Source organism: Scaptodrosophila lebanonensis, unplaced genomic scaffold (assembly GCF_003285725.1).
Source record: "Scaptodrosophila lebanonensis strain 11010-0011.00,11010-0021.00 unplaced genomic scaffold, SlebRS2 tig00000024-arrow-pilon, whole genome shotgun sequence".
NCBI classification, from domain to species: Eukaryota; Metazoa; Arthropoda; class Insecta; order Diptera; family Drosophilidae; genus Scaptodrosophila; species Scaptodrosophila lebanonensis.
In genome coordinates, this window is record NW_022060538.1 from 22,516,135 (window position 1) to 22,534,173 (window position 18,039).

An 18,039-nucleotide genomic window follows, 5' to 3' on the forward strand; every position below is an offset into this window, starting at 1 on the left:
TACATACATAGGTACATTTTAAGACAAATATATTTATAGATGAAGTTATTTGCAATGAAAAAATTAATTTGATTTATTTGCAATGAATATATATTATTTGATTTATTTGAAATAAATATATATTATTTGATTTAATTCCAATAAATATATATTTAATTTGTTGCAATTAATATACATTATTTGATCTAATTGCAATAAATATACATACATTATTTGATTTACTTCATTGAATGCCAAATTAATATATTTAAATTTATAACGAAATTTGACTGTGCGTTGTTTAAAAGTATGGCAAGTCTATACTATAAAGTAGTTACCAATTCGCCTTTTCGCCGTCACGTATATAGGTCTGTACTCTACTAACACACGGCGGCTTCTTAATACAATTTCATACACTCGCGATACCCGCTATACATACGTATTAACTATACTCATGATTGCCACATTACTTGTCTTCTATTCGCTGTTGACGGTCGTATATTCAGACAAAATGGCCAACAAGGAGCGCACTTTCATCATGGTCAAGCCTGACGGAGTCCAGCGGGGACTCGTTGGCAAAATCATCGAGCGCTTTGAGCAGAAAGGCTTCAGGCTGGTTGCCCTTAAATTCACTTGGGTGAGTAAACACCGACTAATTCAATTAGAAAAAATCAATAGGCCTGTATGCGTCTCTTTTGCAAACGGCGGTTTGAGGTTATGTGTGGATGCGCGTTGACATGTGTTTTAGAGGTCAATATATTGTTGAGTTCTAGCTATAATCGTCGATTTGGTTGCAGGCTTCCAAGGAGCTATTGGAAAAACATTATGCTGATCTGGCTGGCCGCCCTTTCTTCCCCGGTTTGGTCAACTACATGAACTCCGGTCCAGTGGTTCCCATGGTGTGGGAGGGCTTGAATGTAGTTAAGACTGGCCGTCAGATGCTGGGCGCAACCAACCCAGCTGATTCCTTGCCCGGCACTATTCGTGGTGATTTCTGCATCCAGGTGGGCCGCAATATCATCCACGGCTCGGATGCCGTTGAGTCGGCCAATAAGGAGATTGCTCTCTGGTTCGACGAGAAGGAGCTTATCCCATGGACCCCAGCTAGCAACGACTGGATTTACGAATAGAATAACACCTGTACAAGTGCAGAATCGGCATTTTTGTGTAATGCTCCTTAGTTAAGAAAACAGATTCTTTGAAAGAATAAAAAAATTCCGTATTTGGTGTAAAACTACTGATTATTCACGCCTAAACTGTGCCCACTGCTGTGCCGGGCTTAGCGGGGGAATCACCCATCCAACTGGAATGGAGCTGCCTTGCTCCCCAGTGCTTATGTAAGAATCCCAAATAAATCTGCAGAATACAATTTATTGTAACAATGCACATAGCATAGTTGGAAATGGACTTGCCGTTTTCGTAGTAGCTCGCTTCCATTTTGTTTTTTGTAAGCCAACCGTAGTGGCAATCGACTACCTCCAAAGATGACGGCCTCCCACTGCGATTCAAGATTCTGCGCTGCTGAGACAATAGCTGATGAATCACTCTCATTTTCCAATAGCACGCGCCTCCATGCCCTTCGCATATGGCTTACTTTAGATTTAATGACATTTTGGCTTCCGCCCCGAGCCACATAAAGCCGCTCCAGTAGCTCAAAGATGTGCAACACTTTTGTGGCATCGTAGCACTTGTTGAGTCGAACGTGTTGTTGTTGGGAGGGCACCAATATCGATGGCTCGTCTAGTTCCGACTTTGGTTCAACTACCAAAGTTGTTGCTGCTGTTAATTTTTTTAATTTTTGTTTTTTTTGCCGGTCGCGTCTTCGTCGATTCTTAATACGACGTCGGTGTTCGCTTGACTCTAGTTTATTCTGGTATCCACTCTCCTCTTGTTGAAGTCCTTGGGTTTCTTCGGTTCTATCTTGTAATGGCGCATTACTTGTGGAATCCAATTTGTCCAGATTTGATGTAATTTTATATTTTAAACTCGACTTTGTTTTATACATTTTGATGCCGGCATTTGATAGTGTTGAGTAACACATTGTAAAACATTTTAGCACACTGATAAATGAGTCATGTGCTGTTTATTTGTAATTCATTAAATAGATTCATTATGATAATGAAAAGGAAGTCATTGACAGTAAAACAGGGAACGTATATTGCTTATGGAATTGTTCATTGACAATGTTTAGCCCAGCGCGGCTTTGGCGTCTTTAAGCACCTCGGCTGCTTTTGTATACGCATCCGTTTCGTTGAGATCTTTCTCGTCCTGCAAGTACTTCTCCAGAACCTCAAACTCCTTCTGCAATCTATGAGAGACAAGACATAATAATTATGTATGTCTGATGACACATCTAGATAGTCACGCTCTTTTACTCATACCGTCTCTTTGAATCGGGCAACATCATTTGACACTCCTCGATGACCTCCTCCTGCTTTCGCAGGACATGCTCATCAGCGCCATCATTCCTGAACTTTTCCAGGCGTGCCCTTTCAATGTGCACCTCCTTCTCATACACGGTCTTCTCCTTGGTCAAACGCTTCACTACACCCGTTTTTATAACCAATTGCCTGATGCGTGGATCAGCCATAATTGAGCTTTTGGCCGGTTGATGTTGCGTCGAATAACGAAAATTAGTAATGCCTGTCTAAATCATCTACTGCAATTATTTTTGAATACCTTTACTTGGCAATTTTAGCCCAGCCGACTTGTGTTTTTATAAACACCCGCCGCCGATTAGACAGCGGGGGATAGAGTTGCCATCCCACAAAATGTTCCTATTCACAATGGTGACGCAAATATTAAGTAACGGATATTTGAGAAACGCAAATGGATATCAATCACTAGCGTTTTCTTATCTATAAACAAACTAAGTACAAACCATATAGCTTAAGATCCCGGCAGTCATATCTCTTCAAACCCAATTAGCTGTAAGTTTTAACTTTAAGTTAGCATTAAATAAATAAATACTACAAACCATAGTCTTGTCGATGCATTTTAACAATAACCTTCAATATAAAATTAAAATTCTATGACGTATGTGGTAATTTATGGTTAAGCTTTCTTTATTTTCATTTTACGTTTCTCAATTGTTTACAGTTTAAAAGTTCTTTCAAAGTTATGATAATCAAGACACGATCTCCCGTGTTCTTGAATTTCAATTGTGGTTATTATATTTATATTTCAATCATGGGTGTAGGTGTGTGTTTTAATGTGGATGAAGTTGTTTTAAGTGATAGCAATGGCAATGAGAAAACCGTTGATTGATTAAACGAGGCTCAAACGAACATTTAAAATGTTTTCAAAACCGCATGATTATGTTTTAAAGTATGTCGTTTTTGTAATACTTTTCAAGCATTTGTCTTTTTGTTTTTGGAACTGGGTGAAACGCAGTTGGTGAAATTTTGAATTCCTCACGAATGTAGTCTTATTAATGCATACAATAAATATATAGGGCTGGATGTAGATGTGGGTTTAAAACTAATTTTTTTGAAATAACTATCACTTTGTTTAATAGATTTTAAAGCGAATGTGACTCCGTCGTGCTGACTTATCAAAAGTATAAAAATGTTTAAAATCCATCCATCCGGTCAAAAAGATGTTGTCGATGGTGAAATGCCGTTGATAGGTGTGTGTCTGTGTTTTACGTTTCTACTTCTGTGTGCACTAGCAGCATCCACCGGCTAAGATTGCCTATGATTCGGCTTCCGGGCCGTTTCCTGCGAAAGGACTTCCGGTGGCGATACAAAATCAAATAGATGCAGTAGATAATGAATGCGAAAGTGGAGAGGACCCTGAAAGCATCCTGTCGAGGTGCCTTTGGTATGGCGATGGTGGCGTCTTCGTCAACACACGAAGATAGAGGCGGCATAGTGATGCTTGTGTTTAAAAACCGTTTGTTGCTGTCATCGGCATACGATTTGGAAAGTGAATTTCTTTTAATACGGTTGCTTCCGGTTTGGGATGTGTTCATTAACTGCTCTGCACTAAATCTGTCTATGAATATTATTATAACTTGTAGTAATTCTTTAATTTTATATATCAGCATGAAGCTTTTAATATTAGTTGATGTTTTGTTTCCAGCGCCATTCTTTAACGGCCTTCGCCTCTGTTGTGTTTGTCGAGTAAATATAATTTTTAAATGTGTTACGGTTTTCTGTTGAATTTGATGTTGTGTTTGGGTGTGGTATTCACTGTAGTTCTGCTGGCACCCTAGTTATTTCTTCTTCTGTGCCTTCTCAGCGGCTTTTGTCACTTTGCCCGAGGTCGTCTCTTTAAAGTTGACAGACTTAATGACGCCCACGGCAACAGTTTGACGCATGTCGCGCACTGCAAAGCGTCCCAGTGGCGGAAACTCTTGGAAGCTTTCGACACACAGAGGTTTGGTGGGCACCAGCATTATAATAGCTGCATCGCCCGACTTGATTGCCTTAGGATCGGTCTCAGTGGTCTTGCCGGTACGGCGGTCGCATTTCTCCTTGATTTCAGCAAACTTGCACGCTATATGAGCCGTGTGGCAATCCAAAACCGGAGTGTACCCATTCGCTATTTGGCCAGGATGGTTCAAAACAATCACCTGGGGTAGTAGTTAATCAAATATTAAAGATGCTACTAGCCTCAAAAGTCTTTGAAACCATGAAACCTACCTGGGCAGTGAAGTCGGATGCACCCCTTGGTGGATTGTTTTTCGAATCGCCAGCTACATAGCCACGACGCAACTCCTTCACGGAGACGTTCTTGACGTTGAAGCCGACGTTGTCGCCGGGCAACGCTTCGGTCAATGCCTCGTGATGCATTTCCACTGACTTTACCTCAGTGACCAAATTGACCGGCGCAAAGTTAACGACCATGCCTGTTGAAATGATAAAGAGGTTTATAATCTGTAATTTGTACACATATAGTAGATGGCTCACACTTGCACACATTAAAGGCTGGCAACACCTGCATATGACTCTATTTCTAAAGTATTCGATTTGAGATTGTTTTGCTAAAGCTTAATATTGCATAAATAATAAGTTTTCTATTCTTTTGTTCCAAAAAGCTCCAAACTGCAATCAGTTAGTAAGGCATTTTTTAAAATGGTTTCATATCATGTTTGATCCGATTTTATATTCATTTGATTGATGTAAAGATGTAAATCTTAAATTTACGGAACAGAAGTCCCTAGTTTTCTTTGTATTGGTTGATAAGTTCAAAAGTAAATGGAAATTGTTGTGAAGCAGTTTTAAAAATAATTATCTTCCAGTTCGGTCCTGTGAAGGGTTGCACCATGTGTCAGTTTTGTTCTTTGGTGTCAATGTGTTTGTTTTTATTTAAGTGGTAATTAGTATGCATATATTTCTGGGGCAGATGTATATTTCGCCACCCAAGTTTCTTCTAAAAAATGCATACGCACATTGAACTGACCGCCTACACAGGCCTCGTCGGTCAGTCCAGCCCACCCACACGTCGCCCACTTACCTGGCTTCAAAAGCCCAGTCTCAACACGTCCCACGGGTACGGTTCCGATGCCACCAATCTTGTACACATCCTGCAACGGCAAACGCAATGGCTTATCGGTGGGCCGCTGGGGCGGCATAATTGCGTCGAGGGCATCAATCAGACACTTGCCCTCCACCTTGCCTTCCTTGCGCTCCACTGTCCAGCCCTTAAACCAGGGCATCTTCTCCGAAGCCTCGAGCATGTTGTCGCCATGCCAGCCGGAAATGGGCACAAATGCCACAGAGGCAGGATTGTAGCCAATCTTTTTGATGTACGAAGATACCTCCTTCTTGATTTCCTCATAGCGGGCTTCGCTGTAGGGCGGCTCGGTGGAGTCCATCTTGTTGACGCCAACAATCAGCTGCTTGACACCCAAGGTAAAGGCCAACAGTGCATGTTCGCGTGTCTGACCGTTCTTAGAGATGCCAGCCTCGAACTCACCGGTGCCAGCAGCCACGATAAGAACGGCACAATCGGCCTGCGAAGTGCCCGTAATCATGTTCTTGATGAAATCTCGATGTCCAGGAGCATCAATAATGGTTACATAGTACTTGGCCGTTTCAAATTTCCATAGTGCAATGTCGATGGTTATGCCGCGCTCGCGCTCAGCCTTCAGCTTGTCCAGCACCCAAGCGTACTTGAAGGAACCCTTGCCCATTTCCTGAGCCTCCTTCTCGAACTTCTCAATGGTGCGCTTGTCGATGCCGCCGCACTTGTAAATCAAATGACCGGTAGTCGTTGATTTTCCAGAATCGACGTGGCCAATGACGACGATGTTTATATGAATTTTTTCCTTACCCATCGTGGAGAATTCGAAAAACGTACGTTCGCTTTATGCCGATAGCCTAGACATACACGGAAGCGGGAGTACAAACGAAAAGGGCCGAGAGGTATGTTATAGAGAAATGGGTACGAACGCAGAAGCCGAACATAGGCGTCAGGACATGCCCGACTACATAAAAGTGTGTGCGTGTGTCGTCTGTGTGCTTGTGGTGTAGACACGAAAATGTTGCAGCTATACGGAAAACTTGCAAGATTTCCGGGCAGACCCCAGACAACACACACACATAAGTACATTTACTACACAGCATATCAAGATAATGGCACTCACCTGATTCGTTAGATTCCAATGAGTTGCTTGATCCTGAAGGTTCAGAGACAGACTGACGTTATGTTCAACAGATAAAACTGAAAAGGAAAGGAAGGTTAGAGCTTAAAAACGAATCTTCCTTAGGAAAAACTAGATTCAATTCAATTTCATTTATCTTTTAACAATTAACATCGCAACTTTAGGTAATTTCATCAAAGAACATACTGCGAAAAATTGTAAAAATTCGTTTCAATAATTATGCGCAATTTTATTTATATATGTATATGCTTAGGCATTTAAACGCCCACAAACACACAGAGGATGAATGACTAAGTTGTCCGCACGATACGTCTGCTCGTTAGTAAATGCCCGGAAAATCTAGGAAAACTTTGTAGGTAAGCCTTACCTCGCTATACGAAAAATCGATAATGAACGCATACAAACGACGCGAGCTGGAATTGAAACGACAACACAGCCGACGATGCGACTTTTGCCGAACGAATGCCGACGATTGGATATCCCCATCTCACCCTACCACAAGCATTCTATGAGTTGTCGTAGGCAAGGGAAGAGCCCGGCACACGATTGGGCGTGTACACGGCTTTTGAGCCGGCTTATTGGCATAGGAGAAGGAGGGCAGAGCAGGAAAATTATATTCTATTAAATTAAAAAAAAAAAAAAAATTTAAAACAAACCATCTCCTATTTTGATGCGGCTGCAGCGAAGAAATTGGGAAAAGATCTGTGAAAATTAATCTGTGAGCATCGGTATGCAGGCCTCCGCTCACCGGCGTTTTTCTCTCTGCGCGTGCTGGCTGCTAGAAAATTCGCCATTCGAAAAGGGTGCAAGAAACATATGTATACAAACTTATTTATGTATAAGTATGTAGAAGAATAACACTAAATAAAGAAATGTAAATCATTAAATGATGTTGTGTGTAAAACAAATACAAAGAGAATGTGTCATGTGATCGGCTTGCAGGCTATAATAAGAGCAGGGTTTAAGAGCAAATATTGCCTTAGCCGAGCAAAGCGCATTGTTGTTGTCTAGGCAGTTGAGAAAAGGAAATGTCAAAGAACAAAAAGGAAGAGTAGAACGAGTAAGACAACGAGCCTCGAGAGAGCAGTGATGCAAGTCAGTCTGCTTCAAGAAGTCAAAGGCAACACTACCAGTGCGAATTGCTGTGCTCACGTAAAGAAAATGGCCGAACAGCGCGTCACGCCGCGCGAATTATCCAACCCTTCTCCGACATCAGAAGTGGGATCGGCCTCGCCCCAAAGACATTCTGACAATGATTGGCGAACTCTGTTTGAGTCACAGAATCGTAATTTTATGGAATTGATAAAAGTTATGCAAGTGCCATATGCAGAGTCTCATAAAGAAAAAATAATTGTGTTGCCAAAGTTCGACCCTGACGACACGAGCGCGGACGCGTCTGCATGGTGTAAAACAGCAGACATGATAATGTCCGAAAATCCCTTAGAAGGTAGTGCATTGGTCATCGCACTTAGCAGCTCCCTAAATGGAGGCGCATCGCAGTGGTTGTCCCAGATTTGCTATGCTGGAATAACCTGGCTTGAATTTAAGGAATTGTTTCTGCAGCGATACGAGGGTATAGAGACGCCAGCCGCCATTTTCTTAAACATTCTTAACGGCCGACCGAACGCAAACGAGTGTCTATCGGTGTATGCAAGCAGATTGGTGACGTCACTAATGACGAAATGGAAGCAAATGAGCGCAGAAGAAATAGCAGTCTCGTTCGTGCTGGCACATACCTCGCAAATTGATACGAGGCTGCAGCGTATGGCGTTTACAACGAACATCAAAACACGAAGCGAGCTCCAGCAGCAGTTGAAAGCATACGCTTTTGGTAAACGCAACGTGCAAATCACTTCGGAACACACATCTGGCCCCGAGAAGAAAAGGTACAAGTCGTCTTCTATTATGAAATGCCATTATTGTGAAAAACCTGGACACAAAATGGCAGAATGCCGCAAGAGGAAAATGGACGAGAGAAATGCACCGAGAACAAACCAGATGCAAAGCAATTCAGCAACAGCGAGAGAGCGAGGCGCAGTGACGTGTTTTAAATGTGGCAAGACTGGCCACATTTCAACGATGTGCACACGGGGACTAGAAGCAGCGAGCAAAAGCAACATACAAGAGAAGCGAGTAGATGTCTGCACAGTAATGGAACCAACGGGACTATTGTTGCAATTTGGTGAGCTCATTCCATTCTTCTTTGACTCGGGCGCCGAGTGCTCTTTGATAAAAGAGAAAATGGCAAATAAATTTGCTGGAAAGAGAATTTTCAGTACAGTTATGCTGAAAGGCATTGGTGAAAATTCCGTGTATAGTAATTTACAAATTCATACGACTGTTCAAATATGTGAGCATACTCTGGAAATATTATTTCATGTAGTATTGGATAAGTTTTTAAAGCACAATGTAATGGTTGGTCGTGAAATTTTGAGCCTTGGCTTCGGCGTTGCCATGGACGCTGAAAAGTTCAGTATTTATAAAACAAAGGCTGTCAACATTGTTTCAGATACAACAAATAGGTGCTATCTAGAACATTTAAATAATGATGAAGAATTAAGTGATGAAGACAGAAATAAATTGATAGAAATATGGCAACATTATGCTGAAAGATTTATAAGTGGCATACCAAAGAGTCGTGTAACAACAGGTGAACTAGAAATTCGTTTGATAGATCCAAACAAAATCGTGCAAAGGCGTCCATATAGACTTAGCGCAGATGAGAGAGAAATAGTGAGGAAACAAATAAAAGAGCTGTTAAAAGCTAATGTAATACGTCCGAGCTGTTCTCCGTTTGCCAGTCCGATGCTGCTAGTTAAAAAGAAAGATGGCAGTGACCGCCTATGCATTGATTATCGAGAGTTAAATGCCAATACTATAGCAGACAAATATCCACTGCCGTTGATATCGGATCAAATCAACAGACTGCGAGAAGGAAAATATTTTTCAAGTTTAGACATGGCTAGCGGATTTTACCAGGTTCCCATACATGCTGACTCAATTGAACGTACGGCATTTGTAACAGCTGAGGGTCAATACGAATTCTTATCCATGCCCTTCGGGTTAAAGAACGCCTCATCGGTATTTCAGCGAGCAATAACACGTGCCTTGGGTGAGCTGGCATACTCGTATGCCATTGTTTACATCGATGATGTTTTGATTGTAGCAGGCACTAAAGAAGAGGCATTTCATAGATTAAAGGTGGTATTGGAACTTCTGACCAACGCCGGATTTTCTTTCAATGTAAAGAAATGCACATTCCTCAAACCTAATGTTGAATATTTGGGTTATCAAGTCGAAGATGGTCAAATTAAACCTAATTCTCGGAAGATACATGCCTTGGCAGCGTTATCACAACCGCAATCAGTTACACAGCTGAGGCAATTTATAGGTTTGGCATCATACTTTCGACAATTTGTGCCACAATTTTCAGAGCAAATGAAGCCACTATATCACCTCACCTCCAAGAATGGTAGCTTCCATTGGAAGCCAGAACACGAGTGTATACGTCAAAAGATTATTACCATATTAACTAACGAGCCGGTTTTGATCATTTTTGATCCACAGTATCCCATAGAGCTGCACACTGATGCGAGCTCAGAAGGCTATGGAGCAATACTTATGCAAAAAGTAGAAGGCAAAACAAGGGTAGTCGAGTATTATAGCAAGTGCACAACCAGTACGGAATCCAAGTATCACTCGTACGAGTTGGAGACGCTAGCCGTATTTAATGCAGTTAAACATTTCCGTCATTATCTTCATGGAAAGAAATTTATAGTGTATACGGATTGTAACTCATTAAAGGCTAGTCGTTCCAAAATTGATTTAACTCCACGGGTGCATAGATGGTGGGCATATTTACAATCATTCGACTTCACAGTCGAATACAGGAAAGGGAATCGCATGTTGCATGCAGATTTTCTTTCAAGAAATCCTATCCCTGCTGAAGCAAAGACCGTCAAAAATATTACTGAGAAACGTGTAGACTTGGCTGAGCTGACTGACAATTGGCTGATTGCTGAACAACAGCGAGATCCAGATTTGTCTGTTTTAATTTCTAAATTGCACAATAATGAGCTTAATGAGGACATGGCAAGAACGTATGAAATGAGATCTGGTATACTGCATAGAAAGATTCAAAGAAATGGTAGAACGCGCTGCTTGCCAGTGGTACCAAGAGCATATAGGTGGTCCGTAATAAATCACGTACACGAAGCCATAATGCATTTAGGTTGGGAGAAAACATTAGATAAGGTATACACCTACTATTGGTTCGAGAATATGTCAAAATATGTGCGTAGGTTTGTAGAAAACTGTATAACGTGCAAGGTATCAAAGTCATCCTCGGGCAAGATTCAGGCAGAAATGCATCCGATACCCAAGGTGGAAATACCGTGGCATACAATACACATTGATATAAGTGGCAAACTAAGTGGCAAAAACGATTTGAAGGAGTATGTCATAGTACAAGTAGACGCATTTACTAAATTTGTTTACTTTTATCACACATTAAATTTGGACACGGAAAGTTGTATAAAAGCGGTCAAATCAGCAATATCCATTTTTGGCGTGCCTACGCGTATTATTGCTGATCAGGGTAGGAGCTTTGCCAGCGCCGCTTTTCGAGAATTTTGTTCATCACAAAACGTTAATTTACATTTGATAGCTACGGGAGCGAGTCGTGCGAATGGACAGGTAGAGCGCGTAATGGGCACTATGAAAAATATGCTGACAGCAGTTGAAACGAGCGAGCGTTCCTGGCAAGAAGCATTAGATGAAGTACAGTTGGCCATAAATTGCACGACAAATCGAGTAACAAAAGTTAGTCCATTGGAATTATTGATAGGCAAAGAGGCTAGACCACTAGGCTTAGTGCCAATGATAAATGAAGAAAAAGTTGATGTTGATTGTTTAAGAAAGCAGGCCAAAGAAAATATGTTAAAAAATGCTAACTATGATAAAGCTAGATTTGATCAAAATAAGGCAAAGATTGTTAAGCATAAGGTTGGAGATCATGTTTTGCTCAAAAGTGAAGAGCGGCACCAAACAAAGCTTGACCCCAAATTTAAGGGACCGTTTGTCGTGATTGAAGTGCTTGATGGTGACCGATATAAATTAAAGTCCTTGATAAGTAAGAGGACATACAAGTATGCCCATGAGTATTTGCGACCGTTACCAGATAGTCAAGTTACTGCAGAGTTGGAAGATGTGGAGGGTGGTAATGCAGAAGAAGGCATTGGCCAAAGCCCAAGCTCCCACCAGTGACGATGTAGTATTGTCATACACAAGGACCACGCCCGTACCACTAAGTTATACCGATGGCACAAGTGTAGACGGAGGGTGTCTATCATGGCGTGCGGCGCGGTTGTCGTGGTAGAGAACATGTGACTTAAAGTGATCATGTTGCAAGGGCAAGTGGAGTCCATGAGTTGTGGTATGATAGAGAGATATCCAGATGTTCGGGTTTTCGCAGAAGAGTACGAGCTACTGGTTGGCACAGCCGCAAATGTGTGTGAATGCCTGCAAAACCGTCATTTGAAGACACATCTTGCAAAGAAGTGTTAAATAAACGAAGTAACGATAAACTTATGGTAAATTGAAGCGCAATACTTGAATTGATTGACTATATATAGTATAATAAAAAAAAAAAAAAAAAAAAAAAAAAATATTGAGCAAGGCATGAAGCCGACGTTTGAATAAGTTTTGTTCGAATAAGTTTTATTTGAATAAGTTTTGTTTTGCTAATTTCATTATGATAAGATACTACACGAGGACGTGTAAGAGCCAGGAAGGCCGTGTAGAAGAATAACACTAAATAAAGAAATGTAAATCATTAAATGATGTTGTGTGTAAAACAAATACAAAGAGAATGTGTCATGTGATCGGCTTGCAGGCTATAATAAGAGCAGGGTTTAAGAGCAAATATTGCCTTAGCCGAGCAAAGCGCATTGTTGTTGTCTAGGCAGTTGAGAAAAGGAAATGTCAAAGAACAAAAAGGAAGAGTAGAACGAGTAAGACAACGAGCCTCGAGAGAGCAGTGATGCAAGTCAGTCTGCTTCAAGAAGTCAAAGGCAACACTACCAGTGCGAATTGCTGTGCTCACGTAAAGAAAATGGCCGAACAGCGCGTCACGCCGCGCGAATTATCCAACCCTTCTCCGACAAGTACATACATATGTACATACATACAGATGTGGGATGAAAAGCCACAAAGAAAAATTCGATGCCGTACCGGCGTGACTTCGTTGGTCGCGTTGCATTTGCTCATCGCCTTGGGGAAGCAAGAACAACTTGCATTCACACACATACTCGTACATACTGAGACACAAACATGCATGCATGCAAAATTGAGTATCTATAAGCACTTGTCTATAGGATTTATTTTTTACCCTAGAAACAATTTCGTCTTGTAGTTTTTCTCTGGTTATTTTTAACTTATTCGCCATTCGCACTTAAGTGCAAAATGAAATGCATAGAAACCAAAAGGGAAATGTAAAAATACTTTTGGCATGCAAGTCGTTCAGCATCGTTGGCACACACACAAGCAGACAAAAAGTGAAAAACAGTCTGGGACATGTGTTTTTCCAGGCACAGCGCACTATCTTTTTCATAATTTTGCAAGAAACATGAGATTCCTGAGATAAATACCGGACGCACCGTGAGAAAGTTTAAAACAAACACAGACGTTCGCAGAATACATTTGTGCATAAACAAGGAACTTTGCAAACGCAGTAACACGTCCGCGGAGCGTCGCCATCTTGAAATTCGATGGTAAAATAAATAAATTGAACTAACTTGAAAGCCAAGCCTCTCAATCTTTGCACCAAATGCTTATGATAATTTGTTTGTTTATAATTTAATTTTCGTATTGTTGAGTAATCTTTTCGCTTTGTTGCGATGTTGCTGCTACAATTGTGCAAGGTGTTATGCAGTAATTAGACACACCGGCCGGTGGCGAAAACCAAATAATTATTTTCCATAAAAAATAAAGCGATATATTTGTATATATTACAATTTACAAAACGCACGGCACTTATTTCACCAGTTCTTACTCAGAAAATCAATCGATGTTCACAATTTTAAACTAATTTAATGGATTTGGCGGAAGCCGCGGAGCAGGTGCCCTTACCTCGTCGAGCACAAAAACGGAAAGAGCGAAAGCTAGAAACGAACGTTAAACCGAACAAACGAGGAAGGGTACAAAAGTGCAACGGTACAAATAGTCGGTACTGTGCAACAAAAGTAACCGATGAAATGTTTTACTGGCAAAAGTAATCGATACTTTTGCACTTCAATTTAAAAAAGTGTTGCAGCCACATTTCAATGACAGTGGATAAATACAAATATCATCGTTTTTAAACATGCTTTGAATATGTTTTATGTTTTCGCGTTTTTAATGCTAATTCTCGCAAGGTATACAAAGAAAAAATAATTGAATTTCCTGCAAATGTGTTCTAAAAGGTTTCATTCATCAATGTAATATTTCTAAATGTTCATAAAATAAATGAACAATTAAAATAATTTATAATAATTAATTGCGGTGCTCATTGGGGCTTCTCAGTGGCGTCAGTGTAAAAATAAACTAACCTTACCAATTGTTGAAAATATATGATAAAAAAAAATAATTCTTCACTCAAAAAATGGAAAAGGGTGATGTAAATAGTGGAATAGCACGTATAGGAGTATCCAGTTAGTAATCCAACATATAGTGGTTTAATTTATCATTATTATATCCTGAACCTTATATTATTTTAGGGAATTCATTTAAGAATATTTAAAAATTCAATTTACGCGGTTTTAATATTAAGAAGTTACTTACAAATTATACGCACACCAAGCAAATAAAGTAATCGTGAATTTTTATTGATATTGTAATGCTAATGTACGTTTGTATGGGTGGAAGTATCACTCATGTCCATTCGCTGTCGGATTCGTATTCTGGCCAATCTGGTTTGATACCAACAGGAAGCTTCTGTTGCTCCAGGTACACATTGAACTGCTCTGGAATTGACATAAATTTGCGAATCTTCATGCGAAACTGCTTCCACGTCCATTGGCCGTGGTTGCGGCGATCGGTAACCATAGCTTTGTAGTTGAACTTGTGCTTGCTGAGGAAGTATGTGAGTTCTTTTACCACGCCTTTGGGTAGTCTATAGATGAAGTAGTAAGTGTTGATTTCTTAACATATATGTAGAGGCTGTATTAACCTGAATTCTGGGTCGGCACGCTCCTTTGCCAGCGCTTCCAGTTGGTGTACAACATGAACGCGCCTTGGCTGATATTTGGGTCGTTCTTTAGTCGGGAATTCGCCATCCTCTTGTTCATTCTCAACGGTGCTATTTACAATTTTTGCATATTGAAGCCGCTCGCTTTTGTAATTTGGTATAGCCACAGACTTATTGGGATCTTTGGCCAATCCCATTTCTCTGAAGTTAGTTCCGACGCGTTTGTTCTCCATCCACAGTTTCTTCATTACTGGACTGCTCAGTACGACACAAAAAGTCAAGTCACGTTAATATCCTTTTAAAACAACAAGATTTTACTTACTCTTTTATTTTGCCAGTTGACTTGCGAGTTCTGTTCAGTGTTTTTCGATTAACATTGTAGCGATAGGTTTTACGTACGTGGTTCTTGCGAATCTTCATAATGTGATTTGCTATAAACAAGGATTAACTTAATGTTTAACAAAACAACTAGTTTTTCGTCTAACTTGCACGTGTTGCAGTCATTCACAATATATGTATATTTACTAAATGTGTAAAGTTGGCAGCCCTAGGCTATTTATAACGTTCACAATAGTTTTACAAGTTTACGTTTCATGGCTTTTTGTGTCTTAATTCCCGTTTATTAAATGGCACTTTAACATATTCCTTGTCTTTAATTTCACATTGTAGGGCAGTATTGCGTAATAGTTAGCCCGAGAACATTAACTTCAAATATATTCACATACGTATATTAAAAATCAGTATTTTTGTGATTCTAATCTTGGTCACACTGCGGACACCGTAAATATTCTGTTTTTTGTTTGTTGATAATAGAAGATTGAAGATGCGTGATGAGATATTGGATCCCCGGAACTTGGTTAAGAACCGAGAAATACTATATCGTCTGATCATCAGTCAGCTTATGTACGATGGCTTGGAAAAATTTGCCATGGAGCTATCCATGCTGGTTAAGGCGGACCAGTGCGCGCCAAGTGAGCGTCTCCTTCATGTGATGATAGCAGGGATGCAGACTTTGTCGGAAAAGGATCAGAACAATAAGGACGACGTGTTGCCTGGAATTGACTTGGAATTCGAGCCAGACGCATCAGCACTGGCGCCAGAGCCACACTCGTATGAAACCGCGTACGTGACGTCTCACAAGCAAGCTTGCCGGGCTGGTGCCTTTAGCTGCGATGGTTCTCTAGTGGCTACTGGCAGTGTGGATGCAAGCATTAAAATTTTGGACGTGGAAAGAATGTTGGCCAAGTCCGCTCCGGAAGAAGTTGAGCCGGGCCGCGAACAGCAAGGCCATCCAGTTATACGCACTCTCTATGATCATACAGATGAGGTGTCCTATCTAGAGTTCCACCCCAAGGACCATATACTGGCTTCAGCTTCTCGCGACGGCACTGTAAAACTCTTCGACATTGCCAAGCCATCTGTGAAGAAGGCCCATAAAGTCTTCACCGACTGCGAACCGGTACTCTGCCTTTCCTTTCATCCAACTGGCGACTATTTAGCCATCGGCACAGAGCACAATGTGTTGCGCGTCTACGATGTGCAGACGGCCCAGTGTTTTGTGAGCGCCATTCCCTCTCAACAGCATAAATCGGGCGTCACATGCGTGAAGTACTCCCCAACGGCAAAGCTCTACGCCACCGGCAGTTACGATGGTGACATTAAGGTCTGGGATGGTATTAGCGGACGCTGCGTCAATACGATTGCCGAGGCTCATGGCGGGGCGGCCATTTGTTCACTGGAGTTCACGCGCAACGGCAAGGTTCGTATAGCGAATGTTACCTTATTATTCCAGTTGCGTTTTAGCGGCATAAATTAAGATATAAGCTCGGTTGTTGTCTCTTTATGCGAGAGCGTTCCAAGTCGAAACTGCTAGCTGTTCCATGTGAGTTATTCGGTTTCAAATAGCTTCAATTAGTTGGCTGTTCTTGTATACTGCTGAGACTTCATTCAATTGCTGCAAAGCAATCAACACTGTTACCCACTGATTGTTTGTATTTCGTTGCAGTATCTTCTATCCTCGGGCATGGACTCGCTGGTCTATTTGTGGGAGCTCTGTACCAGTCGTCCCATTCAGACCTACACGGGCGCGGGCACCACCGGCAAACAGGAGCATCAGACAGAGGCGGTTTTCAACCACACCGAGGACTATGTGCTGTTTCCGGACGAGGCCACAACATCGCTGTGCTCGTGGAACTCCCGTAATGGCTGTCGGCTGACTTTGAACTCGCTGGGCCACAACGGTCCTGTGCGGTATATAGTCCACTCCCCCAATGCGCCTGCTTTTCTCACTTGCTCCGATGACTTCCGGGCGCGATTCTGGTATCGTCGAGCCACTAATCAATAAGTTTGTTGTAAACCGAATAAAGATATCCCAGATATAAGTACAAATAGGAGTGTCTCGATTTGTGTATATTTGTATTTATTTTCATAGAACTGCTTTTTCTTCGGAGCTTGTAAACTCAATTAAATATATAGTTACAGCTGAATAATATCTAGTTATGCAATTGTTGAGCGCACGTGTTTAGTTTAAGTCGTAATGCTTGCATTAAGTAAACATTAAAAAGAGGTCTAATGCTGAGTAAGTCTATAATTATGATTGTCCTCCCACTTGGGAGTGTTGCGGTGATTGCTTAAGTTAAATATCAGTTGATTGCTTCACTGGAAGTCCTTTGCGCATTTTGTTGTACATTGGAACATGCCTAAGTATTGTTAACATTAGCCTACATAATAAAATATTTTAATGCAAACTAGCCTAATTAAGTAGTTTGTAAATAAGTTTACAACATTTCCACGGACATTGAGCTAGACCCGAGCAGAGGTCCGTGTCCGAATGCCGCGAATATTATTGATAATTGCACAAATAGCCAATGAATCGTTTCTTGTCTTTCAAAGAAATTCAAAATATTCTAGATTGCTTGAGTATTGAAACAAATAAACTCTATCTCTCTATCGTTCTATGCATATATGTATATGCCTATGTATATACAACAAAAACTCTACAAAATCACAATAGAAATCAAAAATGCTAGTTTTGCGTCTAAAATTTCGTGGAAGGAATTATTCCGCCAGGAAGGGAGTTGAAAAGACTTTCAACTTTCTTGTAATTTCTCTAAACTCTTTTTGTTCTAAGTACTTACAAATCGAATGCATACTATATTTCAGCAACGATCCCAAATTTGAATATTTTCTTAAAAACTATATTACTATAAATACCTAACGATACGTT

The 18,039-nt window shown here is 40.9% G+C and overlaps 6 protein-coding genes across 8 annotated transcripts; 2 read left to right on the forward strand and 4 right to left on the reverse strand.

The window, feature by feature from the left end:
- Window positions 1-418: 418 nt before the first annotated feature.
- Window positions 419-1,216, forward strand: LOC115620445 (nucleoside diphosphate kinase). The gene is made up of 2 exons (XM_030513674.1): window positions 419-616; window positions 777-1,216. The coding sequence occupies exons 1-2, from the start codon at window positions 434-436 to the stop codon at window positions 1,107-1,109; spliced, it is 516 nt and encodes a 171-aa protein (XP_030369534.1). The 5' UTR covers window positions 419-433; the 3' UTR covers window positions 1,110-1,216.
- LOC115620435 lies at window positions 1,127-2,028 on the reverse strand. The gene is made up of 2 exons (XM_030513663.1): window positions 1,392-2,028; window positions 1,127-1,335 (listed from the first exon to the last, which is right to left on the reverse strand). The coding sequence occupies exons 1-2, from the start codon at window positions 2,018-2,020 to the stop codon at window positions 1,221-1,223; spliced, it is 744 nt and encodes a 247-aa protein (XP_030369523.1). The 5' UTR covers window positions 2,021-2,028; the 3' UTR covers window positions 1,127-1,220.
- Window positions 2,023-2,733, reverse strand: LOC115620450 (tubulin-specific chaperone A). Of its 2 annotated transcripts, XM_030513680.1 has the most exons (3): window positions 2,659-2,733; window positions 2,361-2,576; window positions 2,023-2,287 (listed from the first exon to the last, which is right to left on the reverse strand). In XM_030513680.1, the coding sequence occupies exons 2-3, from the start codon at window positions 2,567-2,569 to the stop codon at window positions 2,167-2,169; spliced, it is 330 nt and encodes a 109-aa protein (XP_030369540.1). In that variant the 5' UTR covers window positions 2,570-2,576; window positions 2,659-2,733; the 3' UTR covers window positions 2,023-2,166. The 2 variants fall into 2 exon arrangements, with proteins under 2 accessions (XP_030369540.1, XP_030369541.1); XM_030513681.1 differs by lacking the exon at window positions 2,659-2,733 and having other exon boundaries at window positions 2,361-2,651.
- A 283-nt stretch (window positions 2,734-3,016) lies between these two features.
- On the reverse strand, window positions 3,017-13,710 carry LOC115620412 (elongation factor 1-alpha 2). 2 transcript variants are annotated; one of them, XM_030513634.1, is made up of 5 exons: window positions 13,641-13,710; window positions 6,572-6,648; window positions 5,440-6,305; window positions 4,626-4,831; window positions 3,017-4,555 (listed from the first exon to the last, which is right to left on the reverse strand). In XM_030513634.1, the coding sequence occupies exons 3-5, from the start codon at window positions 6,260-6,262 to the stop codon at window positions 4,196-4,198; spliced, it is 1,389 nt and encodes a 462-aa protein (XP_030369494.1). In that variant the 5' UTR covers window positions 6,263-6,305; window positions 6,572-6,648; window positions 13,641-13,710; the 3' UTR covers window positions 3,017-4,195. The 2 variants fall into 2 exon arrangements, with proteins under 2 accessions (XP_030369494.1, XP_030369495.1); XM_030513635.1 differs by lacking the exon at window positions 13,641-13,710 and adding an exon at window positions 6,776-6,803.
- Window positions 13,711-14,271: 561 nt separating this feature from the next.
- On the reverse strand, window positions 14,272-15,298 carry LOC115620438 (nucleolar protein 16). The gene is made up of 3 exons (XM_030513665.1): window positions 15,136-15,298; window positions 14,796-15,068; window positions 14,272-14,738 (listed from the first exon to the last, which is right to left on the reverse strand). Exons 1-3 carry the CDS (start codon window positions 15,231-15,233, stop codon window positions 14,498-14,500), a joined length of 612 nt encoding a protein of 203 aa, XP_030369525.1. The 5' UTR covers window positions 15,234-15,298; the 3' UTR covers window positions 14,272-14,497.
- A 223-nt stretch (window positions 15,299-15,521) lies between these two features.
- LOC115620414 (cleavage stimulation factor subunit 1) lies at window positions 15,522-17,206 on the forward strand. Its single transcript, XM_030513637.1, has 2 exons — window positions 15,522-16,572; window positions 16,819-17,206. Exons 1-2 carry the CDS (start codon window positions 15,637-15,639, stop codon window positions 17,155-17,157), a joined length of 1,275 nt encoding a protein of 424 aa, XP_030369497.1. The 5' UTR covers window positions 15,522-15,636; the 3' UTR covers window positions 17,158-17,206.
- Window positions 17,207-18,039: the final 833 nt, after the last annotated feature.